This window comes from Octopus sinensis, linkage group LG8 (assembly GCF_006345805.1).
Source record: "Octopus sinensis linkage group LG8, ASM634580v1, whole genome shotgun sequence".
NCBI lineage: Eukaryota > Metazoa > Mollusca > Cephalopoda > Octopoda > Octopodidae > Octopus > Octopus sinensis.
In genome coordinates, this window is record NC_043004.1 from 50,467,528 (window position 1) to 50,482,520 (window position 14,993).

Below are 14,993 nucleotides of genomic sequence, written 5' to 3' on the forward strand. Positions count from 1 at the left end.
GGTGCACCCGCCCTTGCCCACCCCCACCACCAATACCGGATATCTCTATATTTTTGCTCCATCTATACCGGATGTCGCTTCTCCCACCACCATTATAGGTGTCTACTCTTCGAACCCCCCTCTTCAATACGCTATTTGACCATGCATTACCCCTCTCTTGATATCCTACGTTCTACTTGCCTAGAACCTGTCATCATTTCTCTGAACCACCCCTCCCCACTGGTGCTCCCCTATATTTCTCCCCCCCCACATAAAAAGCACCATCCGAACGTGGCCGATGCCAGACCCCTCTGGCACCTGTGCAGGTGGCACGTAAAAAACACCCACTACACTCGCGGAGTGGTTGGCGTTAGGAAGGGCATCCAGCTGTAGAAACACTGCCAGACTAGACTGGAGCCTGGGGCAGTCCCGAGCTCCCCAGACCCCGGTCGAAACCGTCCAACCCGTGCTAGCGCGGAAAACGGACGTTAAATGATGATGATATATATATATATATACATATATATTAGGTTGTTCCGAAAATATTGGCCGATTTCAGAAACATAATTTTATTCTGGAAAAATTAACAATAGAAATGTTTTGATTAGTCAAAGTATATGAGCCATGAACATCTATGTATCTCTGCCATCAATCAACAAGATTATTTATGCCTTGTCTATAAAAACTTATTGGCTTTGATGCTAAGAAATCTTCGAAAGCTGATTCCACCTCTGGTTTGGACCTGAAAGTTTTATAACTTAAAAATGTGTTTAAATACTTAAATAAATGGTAGGGATTGGGTGAAAAATCAGGAGAATTGGGAGAATGTGGTAAAGTCTTGTATCCCAAGTCTGTGAGTTTCTGCAGCATCATTCTTGCAACATGTGGCTTTGCATTATCATGGAGCAGAATTGGGCCATGTCCACGCACCAATGCAGGTCTCATTTTTTACGAGTGAGCATGCATTTCAGCGAGTTGATTGCAGTAAACCTCTGCTGTTTATTTGTGGTCCTGTGCCTAAGTTAGAAACAATTGTCGTTGCTTGTTAGTGTAAAGAAGTTTCTTGAAAATTCATTTTGATATATTTTCATTTTGTTTTCCTGTCTATTTACAGCCATCAAAGGAACCAGTTTCTGCACCTCAGCCAGGAGGGTATGAGTTATTTCTCATATTATACATTTTTTTTCTTAGTCGATATATATATAGCTATCCTTGTTACTAGTAGTTTTGAACTCCCAACAAAAAGACCACAAATCCATATAATGTTGTCAGAACTGTGCTATGTCTAAGATATATACATTTTGTTATTAAGTGACTGGGTACTCTTTGCAGTAAGTGATACAGTCCATATAAAATACGTTGAAGGACCATGTGAAGATACAGTCCATCTAGCTGTAAATAGATACCATGTGGAGGTGCAATCCACCTAGCTATAACTAGGTATAAAGTGGAGACATGATACAACTAGCTGTGATTATGTACCCTGTTGAGGTACCATGTCGAGGTTCAGCCCATCTAACTGTAAATCTGAAGCACTCCATCGGTTACGATGATGAGGGTTCCGGTTGATCCGATCAACGGAACAGCCTGCTCGTGAAATTAACGTGCAAGTGGCTGAGCACTCCACAGACACGTGTACCCTTAACGTAGTTCTCGGGGATATTCAGCGTGACACAGAGAGTGACAAGGCCGGCCCTTTGAAATACAGGTACAACAGAAACAGGAAGTAAGAGTGAGAGAAAGTTGTGGTGAAAGAGTACAGCAGGGATCACCACCATCCCTGCCGGAGCCTCGTGGAGCTTTAGGTGTTTTCGCTCAATAAACACTCACAACGCCCGGTCTGGGAATCGAAACCGTGATCCTACGACTGCAAGTCTGCTGCCCTAACCACTGGACCATTGCGCCTCCACAACTGTAAATAAGTACATCTGAAGATATAGTTTACATAGCTGTAAAAAGGCATCATGTTAGGAGATAGTCTCCAGAGAATCTGTAAATAGGTACTGTATATGTGAAGGAACGTGGTTTAGTGGTTAGAGTATTTAGCTCACAATTGTAAGGTCATCAGTTCGATACCCAGTACCACGTTGTGTCCTTGAGTAAGACATTTTATTTTACATTGCTCCAGTTTACTCAGCTGAAAAAAGCAAGCGCTACCTGTATTTCAAAGGGCCAACCTTGTCATGACTCTCCCAGGCATGTGTATCTGTGAAGTGCTCAGCCACTTGCATGTTTATTTCATGAGCTAACTGTTCTGTTGATCACATCAACTGGAACTCTCATCTTCATAACCAAAGGAGTGCCAGTAAAATAAAGGTACTGCATGGAGTTACTATCCACCTAAATGTAAATAAGCTACCATGTGGAAATACAGTTCACCTAGTTGTAAATAGATATCTTGTGAAGGTAGAGTCCACCTGGTTGTAATAGGTATCATGTGGATGTATATTCCACCTAGCTTTAAATAGATCCATGTGACAGAACTGTCCACCTAACAGTAAATAGAGACCATGTGGAGGCACAGTCCACCTAGCTGGGATGACCAAAGTCTTGTGAAATTTGTTTGATAGAAACTATGAAAGTTCATTGGAGGGATTGCCTCTGTTCTTAATGGGTAGATTTTATCCAATGTCAGGTGAAACGCTACCACCTGATTATCGGGTTTGCTTTTCAGAGTCCTCTCTGTTGTGATAGTCTTCTTTTCCCTTTCTCCCACCTGACTTGAAAATGTTCCTGAGTTATGTTGCTTTCCTTCTTGATTAGTCCAATTAACCCAATCATAAGATCTATAAGGATGCCGTTGTCATAAACCAGTTCAAAAGAAGACTTTTATTCAAACTTTCTTCTGCTTGCCATCTAATCCGTTGATCATGGCTACCTGACAAATAAGCTGCATAGTTTTTAATATTAGGTAAAGACAGCATCCAGCTATCAACATCATTAGACACTGTACTGCACTTTCATGCTTAACTCAGAAAAGGATTTCTATATTTTTATCTGCTATTTACTATTATAGAAAAGAATTAATAAGAGAATAGTATAGTTCATAACATCCATAAACTAGGAAAAGGACACATAAGTTAGTACAGACAGTATATGTATGTATACTATGTTTATTAAATTTTAGGCATCATTTTGTTTTAATTTTCAATGAATCTTCCTTCAATGAGACAAAATTTTTGTCACATTAAAATTTTAACATTTCAGTATTTCCTTAACTTTATAACTCAACCAAAAATACTCTTTGAATTCTAATTCCAGGCATTTAATCTTCTGGTCAATAATGTTCTACGTGTGGCTGCGATCAACAGTGTTGGTGATTTTCTGCTCTTCTTGACGAAAATCTCTATTATGGTCCTCACTGGTGCTATAGGAATTGCATGGTTTAAGGTAAGACTAATGTATTCTTAATGACTTTCATTTTCATTCCTGTGACCCTCAGACTGCTTCTATCTTACCGAATCTTTCTCTCTTGTTTTCTCAAAATTTACAAAAATTTGCACAATATCTTAGTCTAACGCGTTCTTTTCTTTTGCAACTTACATCTTGGCACCTTTCAGTACTCTCACTCTATATGTTACATTTGTCCTTCCGTTTTCCACAGTGTAAGCATGATTGTGTGGTTAAGAAGTTTGCTTCTCAACCACATGGTTTCGAGTTCAGTCCCACTCTAAGGCACTTTGGCAAGTGTTTCTAAAAAAAAACCCTTTATATATTGTATTTTCTGGCCTCTAAGGCATACATTTTTCCAAAACATTACCCCTAAAAGTCACCCTGCATCTTATTTGCTGAAGGTTGGGCTTTGGTTAGTGTTATTAATGATAGACAATAGGAAGGAAGCACTCTGTCGGTTACGACGACGAGGGTTCCGGTTGATCTGATCAACGGAACAGCCTGCTCGTGAAATTAACGTGTAAGTGGCTGAGCACTCCACAGACACGTGTACCCTTAACGTAGTTCTCGGGGATATTCAGCGTGACACAGAGAGTGACAAGGCCGGCCCTTTGAAATACAGGTACAACAGAAACAGGAAGTAAGAGTGAGAGAAAGTTGTGGTGAAAGAGTACAGCAGGGATCACCACCATCCCCTGCCGGAGCCTCGTGGAGCTTTAGGTGTTTTCGCTCAATAAACACTCACAACGCCCGGTCTGGGAATCGAAACCACGATCCTACGACCGCGAGTCCGCTGCCCTAACCACTGGGCCATTGCGCCTCCACAATAGACAATAATGGTGATGGTAAAGGTCAATGATGATATTTGGTAGTGTTCAGGTAAGCATAGTAACTTAGCCTGCCATACATAATAGCTTTACCAAAAGGCATTAGTTTAAATTCTCATGGTTCCTATACATGAAAATGTGTGAGACATTTAGCTAGGATATTCAGGGTTAGCTGCAGTTATCATTTTTATTTTTTGCAGGTTCAGCCTGCCAAAATCCGTGTGCACCTTATATGTTTGAAAATACAGTGTGTGTGTGTGTGTGTGTGTGTTTGTGTCTCCTCATCTTAACATAGTATGATAGCTATAAAAGAAAATTGGATCTTTACCTTTTGACCAACAGATTTTTAAAATAATTTTTTGTAACTAAACACTTTCAAACTTCGGACACTGGGAGGAAGTGTCATATAAAACATCTTTTACTCTTAGCGTTTTTGAGAAAAGCTTACATTTAGGAAGTTATTTCATGTTAAAGTTGTCGTATTTCGGTAATTTCAACCAATCAATGATGTGTATTCAGCTGAATAAAATTACTGCTGTTTTTTGTCAACAAGAACCTTAATCCTAACGCTAAAACCTTGACCCTAAAACCGTAACCCTAACACCTTAACCCTAAAACCCTGACCCAAACCCTAAAACCAGTACAAATGCACGAACGATGTCATAAATAACAGTGACAAACGAAAAATACATCTCCAATAGTTGTTGTTGACAAACAACAGCAGTAATTTTATTCAGCTGAATACACGTCATTGATTGGTTGAAATTACCGAAATACGACAACTCTAACATGAAATAACTTCCTAAATATAAGCTTTTCTCAAAAACGTTAAGAGTAAAAGATGTTTTATGTGACACATTCTACCAGTGTCCAAAGTTTGAAAGTGTTTAGTTACAAAAAATTATTTTTTAAATCTGTCGATCAAAAGGTAAAGATCCTGAGAATAAACATCATACAAGTAGTGTTATTTGTTTCCAACGTTCATTAAAATGTGTCTGGTCATGGGGAATATTTCTTTTCTCGGAAACAAGTAGGGCCGATGATATGAAGGTCATCCAGCTGTAGCAAATCTGCTTCAGCGATTCCATCTGGTTTATGCAAGCAAGCATAGAAAAGTGGATATTAAAAACAATGAAAACTCATAACTAGCATCCAAGCTTATTTCCAACAACTAATCACTTTTACTTTATGACATGTAAACTCAACAAATCTATGTGAGCAAAACAAGCTGTCATCTTGGACAGGGACCCCCAACCACCAGGATACAGGCCAGTACTGGGCTGCATAGACATCTCAATAGTAAATAGACACCACTTTTTCTTTCCCTTTAGTTTCCATCTAACAAATCTACTAGCAAGGCTTTGGTCAGCCTGATGCTATAGTGGAAGACTCTTGCCTCAGGTGCCATGTAGTGGGACTGAACCCAGAACCATATGGTTGAGAAGCAAGCTTCTTACCACACAGCCATGCCTGTGCCTATTTCATACACACACACAGACACACACACTCACAAAATTATAAAATAAGAGAAAATAAATTGTGAGAATGAACAAGTTTCCATACTCTTTATAATTATTACTAATATATATATATATATATATATATATACAAAATAAGAAAATGGAGAAATACACCATAATCAATAATCAACTACCAGATAATACCCAATCACATAATTTATTAACCCACTACATATGAACATCAAGGTCAAACATAATAGTATAGAACAAAACAATGCACATCAATGAATAATATGATACAATAAGTACAGTATGTATAAGTGAATATAAATAAATATAAATATAAACTACATCTTACAGCTGTTTCAGCCATGCAGATATGGGTATCTCATTATGCTCATATTAGCCAGGTGTGATAAGTTAATATGTGGTTATAAATGAGACACTTACAAAAATATCCCAAGGCCTCTTCAGAGATTATAAAGTACAAGCTAAACTAAATATGAATATCGGAAGAGGTACACCCATACAAGAGTGGGTACATACCCATAATATATAATATATAATATATAATATACGCATACATATGAGTGCATATACCCATACTCCTATATATATATATATACACACATATACATAATAATATACAACAATATACATACATATGTTCTATATTCAAGGTTACAGTTGGTCAAAACAATATATTAGAATATTACAATATACAAACATACACATATCTATATTCAAATGCACATATACAAAATCAAGAGTTTATTATACTAAGTTACAAAATGCCATTAATATTACCATCATTATTATTACCATTACCACCATTGCTACTAATATTATTATTATTATTATTAATAACAATAATACCAGCAAAACAATATATGCATCACGCGGTTCACAGTACATATTATGTGGAAAAAATCAGGTAGAATACATCGACATCATAATATATTGGAATAGCAACATAATAGCAATATAATAGCAACAACAACAATAATAATAATGCAAAACATTATAAATCGGCAAATACATATAAAATGAAAAATATTGATTCACATCATAGCAAAGTCCATAAATGTACAAGCATATAAACGCGTGCTAGCAATAGTTTTTGACGGTGTTTAATAATAATAATATTAGTAGCAATGGTGGTAATGGTAATAATAATGATGGTAATATTAATGGCATTTTGTAACTTAGTATAATGAACTCTTGACTTTGTATATGTGCATTTGAATATAGATATGTGTATGTTTGTATATTGTAATATTCTAATATATTGTTTTTACCAACTGTAACCTTGAATATAGAACATATGTATGTATATTGTTGTATATTATTATGTATATGTGTATATATATATATATAGGAGTATGGGTATATGCACTCATATGTATGCGTATATTATATATTATATATTATGGGTATGTACCCACTCTTGTATGGGTGTACCTCCTCTGTTATTCATATTTAGTTTAGCTTGTACTTTATAATCTCTGAAGAGGCCTTGGGATATTTTTGTAAGTGTCTCATTTATAACCACATATTAACTTATCACACCTGGCTAATATGAGCATAATGAGATACCCATATCTGCATGGCTGAAACAGCTGTAAGATGTAATTCACTTATACATATTGTACTTATTGTATCATATTACTCATTGATGTGCATTGTTTTGTTCTATACTATTATGTTTGACCTTGATGTTCATATGTAGTGGGTTAATAAATTATGTGATTGGGTATTATCTGGTAGTTGATTATTGATTATGGTGTATTTCTCCATTTTCTTATTTTGTATTATTAATTTGTGGTAAAACATTTTACCTTTGCCCATATAATACAATAAATGAATTAATTGCATCGCAATTCTTAACATTTACGTATTTACTTTGTTGGATACTTCACTAGCAGTATATTGGATATATGTTATCCCATGGTGGGTTGCACTCACAACCCCTATCTCAATTTGTATATATATATATATATATATATATATATATATATATAATATATATATATATATATATAATATAAATTAGAGATAAAACCACTATTATGCAACTCAAACAGTGATAGACATAAACCAATATTGATCATTCATTTTTATACTTTTTGAGATCTAGTTATAAGCTATATGTTTTATAAAAATATATATTATTTGTTATTTATGTTTTGATTTATGTCTGTCACTGAGTTGAATAATAGTGGTTTTATCTCTAATTTATATTTTATATATTTATACTGTGAAATTTGATTTAATACTAAATTGAATTTTTCCCTGTAAGTTTGGAGTTATACTCCCTAATATATATATATATATATATCATCATCATCGTTTAGCATCCGTTTTCCGCGCTAGGATGGGTTGGACTAAAATAAATATTCCTTCTGGAGCCATGCTAGGCTCGTAAGGGCCGGTTTCCCAGTTTCAGTGGCGTAGAAATTCCCTACCTGGACGGGACGCCAGTCCGTTGTAGGATTACTCATTTTTGCCAGCTGAGTGGACTGGAGCAATGTGAAATGAAGTGTTTTGCTCAAGAACACAACGCATCGCCCGGTGCAGGAATCGAAACCACAACCTTACGATCATGAGTTCAACACCCTAGCCCCAAAGCCACGCGCATATATATATATATGTCTATGTACCTGTTTGTCTATCAACCCAGCTAGACACTCTGTAATACTTATAATGACTAAGACAGAAATTGTGCCAGCATTTCACGATCATTATTTACAGCACTATTCTGAATATGTAATAATTCTTACCATTTCTACTTTTACAGACAGATGAAGATCTCCATTATTATGCCATCCCTGTTCTCTTAGTGTGTGTCTTTGCCTATATATTGGCCAGCTGTTTTATGTCTCAGTATGAGGTAAGTAATTATCAATTTTTTTACTGTTCACCTCTTTCATTTATGCATTTACCAAAGCTATGTGTTGCTCTGTTTGTCTGCTTCTCTCTCTCTCTCTCTCTCTCCATATAGTTTGAGTGTAAGTGTATTTTTACTTGCCTACAAGATCTTGCAGATAAATTGAGACAATTTTTACGATGCATAAAACTGGTTATAAATACTAAAATAATAGTAGTAGACAGATATAATTTTAAGGTAACATTTATTACAACAAAAACATTTATCACTCAATATGGCCATCGTTTTGGGCAGTTACTGCTTCTACACGGGAATGAAATTCTTTTGCAGCTGCTGCAACCTCCGCATGTCACACACATAATGCATGTCTTCAAACTGTTGACACTTGAGTGTGGTGAAGCATTGGTCCTTGCTTGAAGTATGCCCCATAAAAAGTAATTGAGAAGGTTGAGATCTGGGCTATTACTGGGCCTGATGTTGACCCTCACAAAAAATGACACCTTCTCACCAAGGAAGGCCTGTGATGCTTTTGACCATGGCATGGTGCAGAATTCTGGATTAGCACCACGTTGTCAAGCTCAAACTTCTGTTCCATCATCAAGAGTTCTACTAACAGAAATTATTACTGATAGGTGGAGACGCAATGGCCCAGTGGTTAGGGCAGCGGACTCGCGGTCGTAGGATCTCGGTTTCGATTCTCAAACCGGGCATTGTGAGTGTTTATTGAGCAAAAACACTTAAAGCTCCACGAGGCTCCGGCAGGGGGTGGTGATCCCTGCTGTACTCTTTCACCACAACTTTCTCTCACTCTTACTTCCTGTTTCTGTTGTACCTGTATTTCAAAGGGCCGGCCTTGTCACTCTCTTTGTCACGCTGAATATCCCCGAGAACTGCGTTAAGGGTACACGTGTCTGTGGAGTGCTCAGCCACTTACACGTTAATTTCACAAGCAGGCTGTTCCGTTGATTGGATCAACCGGAACCCTCGTCATCGTAACCGACAGAGTGCTTCCATCCATTACTGATATATATATATATATCCGTGCCTATGTACCTGTCATCTTATATATCTCTGTTAGAAGAACTCCTAGAGAGTTCTTCTAACAGAGAGTTCTTCAGGGTGTCCAGATACTCCTTTGTGTCAATTTTCAAGCCAAACTCGTGTGGATCCATGGCACTTACCTCACTAGCCACAACTCCAAATACCATCACAGAGGCAGGGTTCATAGTCTCAAATACTGGTGGGGACATCAGAAGGGTTGTATGCAATCACTCGAGAATTTCTGCAATTCACCTCAGTGTCCACGGTGAACTTCTTGTCCACAAACACAAGAGTTTTTCCAGCACCTTGATGCTTGATGAATGACAGAAGCAATGGGCATCTCTCAGCTCTGACTGCTTTCGCCTTGGCTGTTAGGAAGTGACAGCATCATCGAACATGGCTAGTCATGACAAGGCTCCTGTTCACAGCTCTGGACACAGTAGAAAGGGACACATTGCATTTCTTTGTGATAGTTGTAATGGATGTAGATGGGTTGGCTTCAATCAAGCATTTGAGTCCAGCGAGAAACTTTGGATTGGCTTGGAATCACTTTGAGTCTTGTGTCCTTTTCTATCAATCTTTCCTTCTTCTTTAAATTGTTTATACACATGATAAACTGTTGCTTTTGGAAGTTTCGTCAACTTAACAATTTTATGGGCAGTGTGCCTTGTTTGTGCCAAGACAACAATGGCAGAACAATTCTGTTGTTCCATGACTTTCTGTTGTTGAATCAGTTCACTATTTACCTGAAAAATAAAGAGGAAGACTATATTTTCAAGCAAGCAAGGTTTTGTCCCAAAACGAAATGTTAAACCCACTAAGTCAACTGTTTAAAATTGGTCTCAATTTATCTGCAACACCCTGTATGTATATATATATATATATATATATATACTAGCATTAAAGACCCGTCGTTGCCGGGTCATAGTGCTAGTGCATGTATATATGTGTATATATATGTGTACATATTACATGTACATCTATATATATATACATCTACACATAAAATACAAAATACAAAGTTATCTCTTGATATCGCTAGTGATAACAGTACTCAAAATAGACTGGAATTGTTAGCCCATCTCTTGTAATTTCGATCAATTGTATCTTGTCCTTCCTCTTGTATAGAAGTGTGGCTACAATCCAGCCTACCTCTACTTCTGGGGGGGGGGGGGGTACATTTAAAATTTTTTTCTGGGACGTCCTACGTCCCAGATATAAAGGTAAAAGTAATATATTTCCACTTTGCAAGTTCGAGTCGAGTACTCCCTTGACTCGAACCTTGCTTCTATTGTGGCGAATTTACCGCCTCTGATTAGATACCTTTCATAGTCGCACCAAGACACTTTTCGAAGGTGCTTTCCTCCATGTGTTCAAATCTTTTTTCTCTACATTGTATAATTTATAGACAATAGTCTTTTCTTTAATTTAATTTTTTATTATTCCATTTCTGCACACTAATTTTATTTTTTATTTATTCCCATTCATGTGAAACCACTTATTTAAGTTCAAATCATTGATGCAATTTTAAACCAATTGCTATTTTTACTTTTGTTATGTTACGATTATATTATACTTTAGTTTGATTTTAATTATTACTTACTATGTATAATTCAATTGTTATTATTATTTTTATTGTTAAAGTGAAAGCATCTGACATAAAATAGAGAAATGTTTTTGTTTCACTTTTAACACGTAATACTGAAATAGTGGTGAAGATATGATATTGCTATGGGCTCGCTCTAGGCAAGAATATGAACATTTTTTTTACCCATGAAACTACATGGACCCTAAGTAAGGCATGTGTAAAATTTGAATGAAATTGGTTGTGTAGTTCTCAAGTTTTAGGGAAACACACAGATAGACAGACAGACACACATTCTCAGTTTTATATATATAAAGATATCCACCTCTTTCTCAACACTCAGCCTCTTTCTCTGCTCTTGGCCACTTTCTTCCACTCATGTTAAACCGCTAACTCTTACATATTTTTTCTCTCTCCAATATAGTTACTTTTATAGAATTTTAAATACTAAAACTCTTAGTCCTTGCTTACCAACCACATGGTTCCGGGTTCAGTTCCACTGCGTGGCATCTTGGGCAAGTGTCTTCTGCTACAGCCCCGGGCCGACCAATGCCTTGTGAGTGGATTTGGTAGATGGAAACTGAAAGAAGCCTGTCGTATATATGTATATGTATATAAGTGTGTGTGTATATGTTTGTGTGTCTGTGTTTGTCCCTCTAGCATTGCTTGACAACAGATGCTGGTGTGTTTACGTCCCCGTCACTTAGTGGTTCGGCAAAAAGGGACTGATTGAATAAGTACTGGGCTTACAAAGAATAAGTCCTGGGGTCGATCTGCTCGACTAAAGGTGGTGCTCCAGCATGGCCGCAGTCAAATGACTGAAACAAGTAAAAAAGAAAGAAAAAAAAAGAATCCCTTTTCGTATCTCACTGAAAAGCATAGTTGTCTCTAAAGGATCGGTTTACCATTTTGAATTTGAAACGCTCTCATTTTGTTCTATTTTTATTACAGATGGTGGTTGATACCCTGCTGCTGTGTTTCTGCGAGGATGTGGAGATTAATGATGGTTCTGCAGAGAAACCATACTACATGGATACTTCATTAATGGTGAGCTATTGCAGTTTACATGCTCTTTTGAAAGTGTGTGTATGTCTTCGACTGAAAACCCAACTCTACTAGCTTAACAATTTTTTATTTGCCGGTGGCACGTAAAAAGCACCATTCGTTCATGGCCGTTGCCAGCCTCGCCTGGCCCCCGTGCCGGTGGCACATAAAAAGCACCAATCCGATCGTGGCTGTTTGCCAGACTCGTCTGGCACCTGTGCCGGTGGCACGCAAAAAGCACCCACTACACTCATGGAGTGGTTGGCGTTAGGAAGGGCATCCAGCCATAGAAACATTGCCAGATCAAACTGGGCCTGGTGCAGCCTTCTGGCTTCCCAGACCCCAGTTGAACCATCCAACCCATGCTAGCATGGAAAGCGGACGCTAAACAATGATGATGATGATGATGACATGTTTGAAAGATAAGTTGTTTGTGTGTGCATGTGTGTTAAAAGCCAAACTCAAAACACTGAACTTTATGAAGATGACAGAGGACCGAGATATGTGACACATTCCCGTACATGAGAAGACACATCCACCACAACAGAACTGAGATTCTAAATCCAAGGTGCCACATAAAATGCATTGGTGTGAATGCTGGTGCTGTGTGAAGAGCTCTTGTAATGGGCCACATAAAAAACACACAGTACACTCTGTGGAGGGGTTGGTGTTAGGAAGGGCATCCAGCTATAGAAACCAAACCAAAACAGACTAATGGAACCTGGTGCAGCTCCTAGACTTGCTAACTCCTGTCAAGCCATCCAACCCATGCCAGCATGAAAAACAGAGGAAGGAAGGAAGGATGGATGGATGGATGAATGGATGGATGGATGTTGTTGATGTTATTGTTGGCATGAGCATGGGTGTGTGGTTAGGAAGCTTGCTTCCGCTATAGCCTCAGGCTGGATTTGGTAAGCGGAAGTTATTATCATGTGTGTAAGTGCTTGTGCCTCCTTACAGAGAGGGAAATAGATACATAGTGTAAGCATGGCCATGTGGTTAAGAAGTTTGCTTTGCAATCATATCCAGTGTTCAATCCCAAGTGTCTCCTGCCCTACCCTTGGGTTGACTGAATACTTTCTCATTGGTATTTGGTAGATGAAGACTGTGCAGAATTCCATCATATACATGTGTGTGTGTGAGTGTGTGGTGGCTCTTAGAATCTTAAATTGCTGGGCCTCTGCTGATTGGTATTGGCCATACATCTGTGTATGTATACAAAGCCTGAGTCATATTTTTGTATGATGAAGACTAGCAGTTGCTCTTGCATGTAAGACTCTTCTCTTCACACTGCTGATGTTTATCCAAGAGAAAGGCCTCTGACTTTGACCAATATAGCTTGGCACCAGTGTCATCACAGGTTTACTGTTAGAATACAAAGAGTCAGGACAAATACATTACATCTTGCCCACTCACCCCCACTAACAGTTCTGACAATCTGCTGCCCTGGATTGGTAATTTCTTTTTGGCAGCCAGCCTCGCCTGGCACCTGTGCGGGTGGAACGTAAAAAGCACGCACTACACTCACGGAGTGGTTGGCGTTAGGAAGGGCATCCAGCTGTAGAAACATTGCCAGATAAGACTGGAGCCTGGTGCAGCCTTCTGGCTTCCCAGATCCCCGGTCGAACCGTCCAACCCATGCTAGCACAGAAAATGGACGTTAAATGATGATGATGATGAGAGAAGATGAACATCAAAGTTGACCTCAATAGAGTTTTAACTTAGAATGCAGAGAACTAGGACAGATATCTTGTGACCTTCTATTCATCCTTCTGACAGGTGCCAATTTGCCATCTTTGGAGCTTCCATACCTTGTGGTATTTAGGTACTGAATTATGTCTAGTTGTGTCCCTTCATGTGAAACAGTAAATTTGGCATTTGATTAATAAGTATCAAAGTATTAGGGTCAATAGTTAATCGAAAGCTTTGGCGGCAGAAGTCCAACATTTTAACTATAGAGTGTTATCTTCTGTTTTTTTACTTGTTGCAGTCATTTGACTGTGGCTATGCTGGGGCACCACCTTGAAGGGTTTTAGTCAAACAAATCAGCACAGTACTTATTTTTCAAGCCTGGTACTAATTTTATCAATCACTTTTGCTGAAGTGCTTAGTTAAGGAGATGTAAACAAACCAACACCAGTTGTCAAGTGGTGGAGGTGGGGAGAAATAAACACTAAGATGAGTACGGTTACATACATACAGGCATACATGTGTGTGTGTGTGTGTGTGTGTGTGTGTGTGTGTGTGTGTGTATGCTCACACACACACACACACACACAAGAACAAATTTCTTCCAGCTTCAGTCTACCAAATCAACTCACATGGCTTTGGTCAGCCTGGGGCTATAGTAGAAGACAACTGTCCAAGGGTCCATGCAGAGGGACTGGGATTGAGCCCAGAACCATGTGACTGGGGAAACAAACTGTTATGTTAATAGAACAATAATAAACAAATAATTAAAAATTTCCTCCTAATCTTTCTCTCTTTTAATTGCAGAAATTCGTGGATGGTGCCAGCAAGAAACTAAATGAATCTCGTCAAACTGGGGAGAAAGAAGAGGCTGCAGAAAAAATGCAAGCTCAAGGTTCTGAAGAAAATTAATGACTGAACTGCTATGCAATAAGCTTGACAGACAAACCTCTTGTCTGCACACACACAAAAGTAATCATCTCTTGGAAAAAGACAAAACCCTCAACAAGCATGCAACAAAGAATTAGGGGAAGTCTTGTTTTGACTGCTTTTTATTTATAATATTCTTTTGTACCCACATCAACTTT

At 38.1% G+C, this 14,993-nt stretch overlaps 1 protein-coding gene across 2 annotated transcripts in view; it reads left to right on the forward strand.

The window, feature by feature from the left end:
- Positions 1–14,892, forward strand: part of LOC115214938 (choline transporter-like protein 1) — a 114,075-nt gene extending 99,183 nt beyond the window's left edge. For both annotated transcript variants that reach the window (XM_036505399.1, XM_029784021.2), the window contains 5 exons: positions 1,094–1,131; positions 3,241–3,369; positions 8,457–8,549; positions 12,124–12,219; positions 14,713–14,892. In XM_036505399.1, coding sequence (XP_036361292.1) covers positions 1,094–1,131; positions 3,241–3,369; positions 8,457–8,549; positions 12,124–12,219; positions 14,713–14,817 — 461 coding nt within the window. In that variant the 3' untranslated portion in view covers positions 14,818–14,892. The remainder of the gene's footprint in view (positions 1–1,093; positions 1,132–3,240; positions 3,370–8,456; positions 8,550–12,123; positions 12,220–14,712) is intronic.
- Positions 14,893–14,993: the final 101 nt, after the last annotated feature.